At 48.5% G+C, this 10162-nt stretch overlaps 2 protein-coding genes across 3 annotated transcripts; one reads left to right on the top strand and one right to left on the bottom strand.

The window, feature by feature from the left end:
* Nucleotides 1–19: 19 nt before the first annotated feature.
* Nucleotides 20–4080, bottom strand: LOC113208858 (dynein axonemal intermediate chain 7 homolog). Of its 2 annotated transcripts, none has more exons than XM_052269041.1 (9): nucleotides 3795–4080; nucleotides 3534–3613; nucleotides 3252–3438; nucleotides 2758–2976; nucleotides 2248–2447; nucleotides 1918–2084; nucleotides 1138–1433; nucleotides 954–1059; nucleotides 20–864 (listed from the first exon to the last, which is right to left on the bottom strand). In XM_052269041.1, the coding sequence occupies exons 1-9, from the start codon at nucleotides 3795–3797 to the stop codon at nucleotides 533–535; spliced, it is 1590 nt and encodes a 529-aa protein (XP_052125001.1). In that variant the 5' UTR covers nucleotides 3798–4080; the 3' UTR covers nucleotides 20–532. The 2 variants fall into 2 exon arrangements, with proteins under 2 accessions (XP_052125001.1, XP_052125002.1); XM_052269042.1 differs by having other exon boundaries at nucleotides 617–864; nucleotides 958–1059; nucleotides 3795–4078.
* Nucleotides 4081–4502: 422 nt separating this feature from the next.
* Nucleotides 4503–9751, top strand: LOC113208859 (glycogen [starch] synthase). The gene is made up of 14 exons (XM_052269040.1): nucleotides 4503–4876; nucleotides 5265–5425; nucleotides 5522–5706; nucleotides 5791–5982; nucleotides 6063–6260; nucleotides 6337–6599; nucleotides 6682–6802; nucleotides 6883–7049; nucleotides 7134–7326; nucleotides 7397–7571; nucleotides 7656–7867; nucleotides 7947–8153; nucleotides 8263–8368; nucleotides 8796–9751. The coding sequence occupies exons 2-13, from the start codon at nucleotides 5287–5289 to the stop codon at nucleotides 8299–8301; spliced, it is 2091 nt and encodes a 696-aa protein (XP_052125000.1). The 5' UTR covers nucleotides 4503–4876; nucleotides 5265–5286; the 3' UTR covers nucleotides 8302–8368; nucleotides 8796–9751.
* The last annotated feature ends 411 nt before the right edge of the window (nucleotides 9752–10162 follow it).

Raw genomic sequence — 10162 nt, 5'->3', positions numbered from 1 at the left:
GCGGGGCTCGCCGATGAATGGCCTTCCCCCTTTCTCGCTCACTCCCACCCTCTCTCGCCGCCGCCGGGGCGCTGCTGGGATAATGTGGCCGCTATCAGCGAGGAATAGCCTTGGCGTTAGGGCCAGAGGGTAATCTCCGAACAGATGATGCGGGTAGGGCAGGGCGCCGGGCGCGGGGGCGCGCGGGGGCCCGCGGGGGCGCGGGGAGCGAGGAGGGGGCCGTATCACGATCACTATCGTTTGAGCGGCTCAATATATGTGGTGAGTGCGGTAGCGGTACCGATCTATAAGGTAACACCCCCCGCCGTGAGTGCGTCTCCTCCGGAGCTGTCCAAAACACCAAACAAGTCGAACCCGGTAACATGAGAAGCAAGTCGACAGAAATAGTGGTTACAAACGCGTTCATGGCGTCACGGAGAGGAGCCCCGAAAATAAATCGCTGGTGACGTATTTGCCGTGACGAGTGCACCCGACGTACGATAACACTTATCGCTTGCATTTGCAGCGGTCGGGTGTGTGTACCGATGCGCCGTTACAGAAAGTACAGTCGGATAAGTAGGGTAATCGGGGCTGGCCGGGCAGCGTTACCGACCTGCTTCTCCTCGTTGAACTTGATATCATGGTAGTCCTCGGTGGTCCAGTAGCCGTTCTCCTCGTCCCACCCGACCACGGTGGGCGGCTCGAACCAGAGCACCGTCTCCGGCAGGAGGATGTTGATGAGCACCAGGGCCTCCAGCTCCCTCTCGGACTGCTTCAGCTCGGCCTCGATCTCCTCCGGCAGGCGCACCTGGCCGGGCTCGGGTGGCGCGGGCGGCTGGTAAGGCTGGTGGTACGGCACGGGCTGCAGCGTGTGGGCGCCCTCCACTGGAAGCAGGCCGAGCAGCGCGACGTGAGGACACCGCTGCTGGAGGGCCCACTGGGGCTCTTTGGCCGGGCCCGGGCGTTGGACTTACGCACAGTGATCGTGAGCCGGGTGCGCATGTCCCGGGGCTGCGGCGGCTGCATGACCAGGTCCAGGTGCAGCGTGCCCCCCAGGACCGCTATCTCGCGGAGGTTCACCTGGGCGACGAGGGAGTTCGTTCGTCAGTCTACCGCGGCCCGCACCTACCGGTGGGGTGGAGGCAGCCTGGCGCTCACCTCATGCGGGGCGAGGCGAACGCGCAGCTCCTCCCGGAGCTCGCGCTCCCGCTCGCCGTCCTTGAAGTTCATCATCTGCGAGGGCGACTTGATGGGCTCGCCCGTCTCGTAGTTGTCCAGCTCCGGCGAGGGCGGCGGCGGCGGCTTGTCCTTGCTCTCGGTGCCGGGCGCGGGGCGCGCCTGCACCTCCTTGACGAGACGCTCCACCACGGCCAGGCGGCGCTCCAGCTCGGCGCTGATCTCCTCGCGCAGCGACGCCTGCATCGAGCACTCCTCCTCCACCGCGCTCAGCATGTCTGCGGGAAAGGGCAGGCCAGGGCGTCAGGAGGCCCACCTCCAGAACAGCAAGGAACCATTCTGAAAGTACGTTCGTCATTCGCCGTTCCCAACCTGCGAAGTTCAGGGTAGACCAAGCTCTCATCGCCTGGTAGGTAGGCAACATCTCGCCTGCAGTGCATACGTGTACTGCGGGGCGGCCTACCCTGAGTACCGCAGGCGCCGAGCTCTCGTCATTTACCAAATGAATGTGAGACGAAACGGACGTACTTTCTAGAAGATCCCTAGGTTTGCGAATGGACACGACACGTACACACTTGGATAACCACGCAACTTTTGGGTGGGGTTTACCGGCTTATTCTCTTTCGTCACCTCCAGATTGGCCTTTTACATTGACCATGAAGTTACACCCCTCTCCACCCCATGGAGACCTACGGTATCAAAGTGAAGTGATCTCCCCTTCCCCCCTTCCCCCACGAGGTCGAAAGTTATCCTTAACCTCACCCAGCCCCTGGGAGGACGGCAGCGGCGCGCAGTGGTATGAGGGGCACCGGTCCGAGTAGTGGTCGTACTGCACGATCATGGCGCGGATGGCCAGCGGCACGTCGTTGAGGGACTTGGGCAGCTGCAGGCTCACGCCCAGCTGCGGGAACTCGCATTGGATGGCTGGCCTGGTGGCAACGAAAAGTCGACGATTACAGGCCTGGTCTTTCACCCTCCCCGTCACTCCCAACTCCCAGAGAAAGGGCGATTTTGTTTATGATATCGGGAAGGCGCTGGAAAGGACGACGTCATTCCGAAATTGTTGCAACATCGTTTTAACCAAGTGGTTACCGTGTGTCGTCGTCGGGCTTGAAGGAGGCGACGGGCAGCATGAGCTGCGCCCAGAGGCATAGCCTGAAGTGCTCGCACGCGCGGAAGTAGCGCACGACCTCCAGGCTCTCGGCCTCCAGGTCCGTCTCCAGGCGCCGCAGCAGGCGGTATGCGGCCGCGTCCAGGTGCGCCCGCTGCTCGGCGCGCACCAAGTCCCGCATCTGCAATCAACGTCCACTCGGAGAACTTAACTGGATATAACTCCGGTATTTTCCGAAGATTAAGACACTGAAATATTTGGGGACTGTACTATGCAAGGTCGGGAGTCGGAAGTCCAAAAGACTTTTCCTTCTGGTAGAGACAGTCTTTAGGGGACTGTCTAAAAAATCCAGGAGCTCTCCGACTACTCTCCAGAGGACATTGCGGGGGGCGGGGGTTGGGGATGGCGTGGAAAAAACGTGTGCGGAGGAAAGAGTGGACTAGTTGATGAGACAGCTCTATTGTGCTTGTCCTGCCACCTCCTCGACTTACTTCTATCCACAAGTCGACTTTCTTCTTCGTGACGTTCGGGGGCGGCACCTCGATCAGGTCGCCCAACGCGTCCAGCAGCTTGAGCACCTCCGTTGTCTTGACGGTGGCCTCGTCGATGTTGTTGAGGCGATCCGTCTCCCTCCATACGTACAGGTACGTGTTCATCTGGCTGGGTGAGGCTGGGTCCGGCAGCCGGTCGCAACGCATGAACTGCTCCCACTGAATTGAAGAATTCATGCACGACCAGATGAATGACCCTCGGAATGATCCTACCTCAATGAATTAATGACATGGTGCCAATTCCACTATACATGCGATACATGGCGGTCCATACTCCTTACTTTATATTGCTTATACTGTACCGCATGCGTGCGTGCGGGTTGCATACTTACACGGAGCCATAAGAAGCCATGGTGAGTGAGGGTAGGCAAGCCCGGCTAGCAAAATAAAGGAAGGGATCTCTATGGGCCACCCTGTACTTGCATTTTACACACCTCCTGTTTGCTGAGGTCGGACCTCAGCTTGGCGGCGAACTCGTCCTCGATGTCAGCGAGCAGCGCGGCGGTCTCCTGAAGCTGTCGGCAGCGCTCCTCGTGCAGCACATCCTCCTGGCAGCCCTTGTCTACCAGCATCACGCGGTCCTTCAGAAGTCGCTCCCGCTCGTCCACCACCATTTGTATCCTTGAAAATAATTCCGTCCATACAGTCTGAGCTCAATTTTGACAAAATACTTTTGTTTCAAGTATTATAAATTTTCATATTTGCTGTATACTTACTTGGCTTTTTCGGCCTCGATCCTCGCCAGTTCAGCCTTTTGGGCGGCTACTTTTGCCTTTTCCTTTTTCGTTTTCTTTGCCTGTGGACCGCCCCCATCCCCAAAAATTAAGCCACGAGAGGAAAACCACAAGTGTTAAATGAATCTTTGCTCTGATAGTGCGCTCCTATCGACTATCCGCGGCTAGCCGTATGTGTGTATACACGCGATAAGTCATTGAAAATTGTTTTTCCCTGGATATATATGCTCATCAAACACTCACCATCTTCGGGCAGCGATCGCAGACCTGCTAGACTTGTTATTACTTGTCTGGGCCAGCGTCCTGGAATCTTGTGTTGTGAAGGGGGGGACGCTCGAACCGCTCGACGTTTGACCAAACAAACGCTCCGGTCCTTCTCCCCGGTTGTCATGGCGATGCCACCGTGCCATGAGAGATGCCACCCCCGGCCACTGAGGGACTTCCCTCAGGCAATGCCGCCCCCTGCCCATAGCCGGACTGGGGGGCCGCGGGGCCAAGGCGGGAATTTGCCTACATACAGGAGGAAATTGCCTATATTCAGGGGCCCAAGTTCGAAAAGGGCCTGAAATGGTACCGTTTTAGGGGGGGGGGGATTTACCGCCCTCCTGCCCGGGCCAGTCCGCCTCTGCCCCTGCCAGGCCCTATGGCGCCTCAATGGTGCTCGTGATCGGTGCGGCGGGCGCAGCCACCAGACCTAACCAACGTCATAGGGGCGGTTTCGGAAGGAAGGGGGTAGTAGTGAGGAGCAGCCGCCACCGCCGCCACTCCCCTCCCTTCCCCCTCCCCCCCGCATGGCTAGGCTGGCTAGGCCAGAGCGGCGGGCGCGACGGGCGGCGGCGCGACGGTATTTTTGTTTTCATCAGGATCGGCCCGCGGGGCCGGCGGCGTGCGGGGTGGTGGGCGGGGCCGGCGGGGCTGACGCGTTGACCTTGCAGAGCAAGAAAGCAGCGAGCCAGAGTCGCCAAAGTGTGCGGGGCGCCAGCGAGGATTCAACGCAGTCGGTCGAAATCTAGCGCGGGTGCCGTTGTCCCTTCGTGCCGGCGCCTCCGTCGTCGATCCTCTCGATTGGAGATCTCGTAGGGCCGTGAAAAAATAAAAGCGTCGGCTGCTGGCTGCAGCAGCGTCGGCGGTCTGCAGTCAGCTGTGCCAGTGCCAGTGCCACGGACACAGACACAGACAAGAGGTGAGGGAGGAAGGCGAGCCCCCCAAAGCCCCAGACCTGCAAAACAGTGGGCCAGGCACTTGACCTTCAAGGTTGCTTTGAGGTCAACATTTGTGTAGTTGCGTCCACGACCGGCAGGACGTTTCCGGGTTTTCTCTTTAGGGTGAGTTCTTGAATTTGACTGCGTACACCTCATTACCACACGTTGTACTCACCCTCGTCGTGTGCACCGCTAGCGAAGGTATCATCTTCACCGAAACAATCTGAATGTTTGGATTGAAAGATGTTTTTATTTTGGTCTATGGTAGTGTGTCTGTACTGCTTGCTCAATGAATGTCTTGGGCATGTTTCTTTGCTGGTTCATAAAATTGTTCAGTAGATAATAATCCTTGAGGGAATAGTTGGAGCCTACTGTTGTCACGATTCACAAGATTCAAGAGTTTGACTTGTTTCGTGTGGTTTATGAGAATACCAAATATTCATGTTCTCGATCTTTGTTTTCGCATCATTTGTATCCTTGTTTCTAAAGCTTCTGTGTTTGTTCATTTCAGAGTTGCTGCACCAACCAACAATATGTCGAAAGAGAGATCTCAGCGTCGGTTTTACCGCGCTGACAGTGTGTATGACTTTGCAGCTGTGATGGATAAAGGTCAGGCTGCTATGGATGACAACCGATGGACTTTTGAAGCAGCTTGGGAGGTTGCCAACAAAGGTACGGGTTGTAAACTGTTGAACGTCAAGGATAGTGATAATATTTGCCCCATTTTTGAGAAACTTAGCCCTTTGCTCATTTATTTCTTTGTTTTAGTTGGTGGTATTTATACTGTCATCCGATCAAAGGCTTACGTATCAACTGAAGAAATGGGAGACCAATATTGTCTTCTGGGGCCTTACAAAGAGCAGTGTGCACGCACAGAGGTAGAAGAACAAGAGTTTCCTGCTGGTGGTCCATTGCAGATTGCGGTTAGCAGAATGAGGGATCAAGGATACCAGGTATTGTTCTATTTTCAGGAACACACTTTGTTTTCTTTAAATCACGAATTTGTCCTTTTAGCCTTGTGGTTTTAAATTTCACAGCTTCATACTGGAACATGGCTTGTTGACGGAAACCCCCAGCTGATCTTGTTTGACATTGCATCTGGTGCATGGAAATTGGATGAATTCAAGCAGGAACTGTGGGAGAAAACTGGAGTTGGCATTCCTCACCTTGACATCGAAACCAATGATGCTATCATTCTAGGATATATGGTTGCTTCTTTCATTGCTGAGGTAAGCCATCCATTTCCAATGTTATCTTTTTTATTGCAAAAACATACAGTACTTACTCACTGTTGTTAATATTCCAACAGTTCCGTAAAGCTGCTGAGGAATGCAGTGGTCTTCAACCTCGTGTCGTTGCACACTTCCATGAATGGCAAGCTGGAGTGGGTCTTGTTGCTCTACGCACACGAAAAGTGGATGTTGCAACTGTTTTTACCACCCATGCTACTCTCCTGGGAAGATATCTGTGTGCCGGCAGTATTGATTTCTACAATAATTTATCTACTGTAAGAACATTATTTCTGTATCTGTTTGGATTCACATTTTCAAACAATTCTTAGAAAGCCTTATTCCCTCTTACAGTTTGATGTGGATGCCGAAGCTGGTAAAAGACAAATTTATCATAGATATTGTCTGGAACGGTGTGCAACTCACCTGAGCCATGTTTTCACCACTGTGTCTGAAATTACTGGATATGAATGTGAGCACTTACTGAAAAGGAAACCTGACTATTTTACTCCTAATGGACTGAATGTAAAGAAATTCTCTGCCCTTCATGAATTTCAAAATCTTCATGCCATTTCCAAAGATAAAATTCATGAGTTTGTTAGGGGACATTTCTATGGGTGCGTGTCTTCAAATCAAAATCTTTTCTTGTATGTATCACTTTTTTATTTTTTAAAAATTATTTCTTATTTTTCTTCCTAGGCATTATGATTTTAACCTGGACAAAACACTGTATTTCTTTATTGCTGGTCGATATGAGTTTGGTAACAAAGGAGCAGATATTTTCATTGAAGCACTTGCCCGGTTGAATCACTACCTAAAGGTACAGGGGGTGTGGGTCTTTTAATTATGTTGATTACACCTATAGTTCTGTATTTCGAAGTCTGTTAATTATTGTTCCAGGCAGCCAACTCTGATACAACTGTTGTTGCATTCCTTATTTTCCCTGCCAAGACCAACAACTTCAATGTTGAAAGTTTGCGTGGTCATGCTGTGACTAAAAGTTTACGAGACACAATTCATGATATTCAGCAGAGCATAGGAAAGAAGATGTATGAAGTTTGTCTAAGGTATGTCTTTAATATAGCAAAACTTGTAGATATTGAGATATTTAGGAAAAATAATCAGATTGTAATTGTTTTATTTCTGTTCAGTGGAAGAATGCCAGATACAGATGAACTTTTGGATAAAGAAGACAAAGTTAAGCTTAAACGTTGTATATATGGTCTGCAACGACATGGTCTACCTCCTGTAACTACTCACAATGTAGTTGATGATTGGAATGATCCTGTATTGAATTCAGTGCGACGCTGCAATCTTTTTAATACAGTTCATGACCGTGTTAAGGTAGGGATTTGTCTTGTTGATTAACTTATCTATGTATCTTTTCTTTTTAATCTCACCCTGTTCTTTCTAGGTTATTTTCCACCCTGAGTTTTTGTCATCTACAAACCCCTTATTTGGTTTGGATTATGAAGAGTTTGTCCGTGGTTGTCACTTGGGGGTCTTCCCCAGCTACTATGAACCATGGGGTTACACTCCTGCAGAATGCACCGTCATGGGTATTCCCTCCATCACCACCAATTTGTCAGGTAGCCATACAAAACTATAATTGCATTTTATTATTCCTTCATGATTAATATTCAAAACCTCTTAACTTCTTTTTCCTTGCATAGGTTTTGGGTGCTTTATGCAAGAACACATTGCAGACCCTCAGAGCTATGGAATTTATATTGTAGACAGACGTTACATTGGCCTCGAACAATCTGTGCAACAATTGGCTCAATTTATGTTTGACTTCTCTCGTCTGAATCGAAGACAGAGAATTATTCAAAGGAACCGTACTGAGCGTTTGAGTGATTTGCTTGATTGGCGGAATTTGGGCATTGTAAGTGAGGTGAAACTTGGTGTAGCTATTTTGCAGGTCTTGAATTTGTAAACACATTAAAATGTCTCCTCTGTTGCAGTACTACCGACAATCTCGAATCAGTGCCCTGTGCAAAGTGTATCCAGAGCTGGCTGATACCCTAGATGTAAGTGGAAATGTCAACAACTTCAACTTCCCTCGCCCTATTTCAGAACCACCATCTCCCTCTTCATCACGGCCTACAACACCTAGAGGGTCCGTCCATGGAAGTGATGATGAAGAAGATGAGGTTGATGAAGAAAAAGAGGTAAATTCTCAGCAGTGTTTTGGGGCTAACTCGGTGGTGGAAGAAGAAATTATGTAACGGATGCACATTTGATTTTGGTTTGTCATCTATTCCTTCTGTCTGTGGTTAGATTGAAGAACTGGGTGGTCCTTCAAAATCCTCAACTTAAACATTGAGAACAGAGGTGTTTTAAAACACCTTGGTTTTTGAACAGTGGTTATGCACAAGCAGACAAGGTTTGAAAAATTTGTGTTTGTGATTTTGTGAAAAGCTTTTTTTAGCTGCTGTAACCTTGTATTGGCTGTACTATCTGCTGTTTCGCCTTGTTGAGCCTTTTTCTGAATCAAGATAATTTTGTAGGCTTGGCTGAAGTTAATGCTCACAATTTTCTAAAATAGCTGGTGTATGAGCCTCTAGGTGTTGACATCATTCCTGCATAAACAGTCTATGTACTTAGTTTTCTTGCTCATTTTCTTAATTGCACACACAAAAATGTTCTCTGTTCTTTAATTTTTGTTGTTTGTTCTTGAGAAAGGGCTGCCCTTTCTCAAGGTTTGTTTTCTCAGCATGGATGTTTGACTTACGTGTTGTTTGCCATTTATAATTATAACACAATATTGTGTAATTTAATTATACTAACATGGTTTTCTATTTCTGTTTCAGCTTGCTGAATTGAAAAATGTAGCTTAAACCGAAGGGCATGGAAGGAAGCTGTTTCCATCACTCATGAAGAAGCACAAACTTTTAAAAATTTGTCATTTAAATGAATTTTTGTTCCTGAAGATTGTGTTATGTAAGATTCAAAAGGTAATTAGAATTATAAGAACGCAATTTGAGGCAGGTGGCGTACTTCATCACTAGTATGTAAGGTTTTAGAACTCCTTTGTAAACTGCAGAAAGGTTGAAGTAATCTTATTTTGTGGGCTAGGCGTAAATATTAAACTTTCAAGTAATATGGTGTGCTGCACCACCACCACCACCACCACTTGCCTGTATTTGTTTGTGTTATAGAGTGCCAAGTATTTTTTTATTGATCATTGATCAGCCTCTGAAGGGCTTTCATTATTTTGATAGTTTTATTGAAAGTTTTACTGCCATAGATTAAAATCATTAGATTCCTTTAAAACTTATTTTTCTATATTTCTCTGTTTTGTTTGGTTGTGAATTTGCTACTTTATTTTTACTTGTTTCATTGCATTGCTATCTTTACTAAATATTTTATAGATAGATTGGAATGAGTTTGAGTACAAGTATTTTTACTAATGATGTCAAAGCATTACTTGTCAAGTACTCAAACATTATCAATTCGTTTTATTGAGACATATTTACTGTGCCATATTTACAATTGTTTTTAGGAATGTTTGTTCTTGTTAATTCTATAAAACTGTTATCCTTATAAAATTTTTATGCCTGTTAAGGTTATTGTAGTTTATTATACAATTGTTCATGATTCTGAACTTGATGGTTTCTGCATGAAAATTCAGACCTTTCTATCCTCAATAATAATCTCCCAGTGATACAAACATCTCATTATGCACTGTAACAGCTGCCTTGTATGTAGTCAATTCAGGTTATTAACCTGAGAAGTGTGCCAATAAAATGTGCCATACGTACCTTAATTTCCGTACACTATTTATTTCCTTGTTTTTGCCAAAGATTACCAGTAGGATTCTTTTAATGTCGCTCCGCCGGGTAGTAGAACTGCATTGAAACTGCATTTCGTGTCTAATCTAAAAAGGGCGCGGTTGTAAGACCGGATGACGGAGGCGGCGTTTTACAGTGGGTTGCCTATTTGCAGGGGGTTAACACACAAATTTGTGTGTCAAAAATCAGGTGGCTTGCTGGCTGGGGGCAATTCATTTGGGGGGGGGGGAGAGAAAGAATCACCCCCTTCCTCCAAAAATAGCGACTCGCTCGCTAGGGTCGCGATGGCGCCTTTCGCGCTAAAGGGAATAGGCAAACCCGCAAAACTTGTCCCACTGGTGGTGTGCGCATACTGGGCTCCGCGAATGGCTGGGGCTGCGCCCCCC

This window comes from Frankliniella occidentalis, unplaced genomic scaffold (assembly GCF_000697945.3).
Source record: "Frankliniella occidentalis isolate FOCC.00 unplaced genomic scaffold, Focc_3.1 Scaffold81, whole genome shotgun sequence".
NCBI lineage: Eukaryota > Metazoa > Arthropoda > Insecta > Thysanoptera > Thripidae > Frankliniella > Frankliniella occidentalis.
This window is presented reverse-complemented; position numbering and strand designations above follow the sequence as displayed.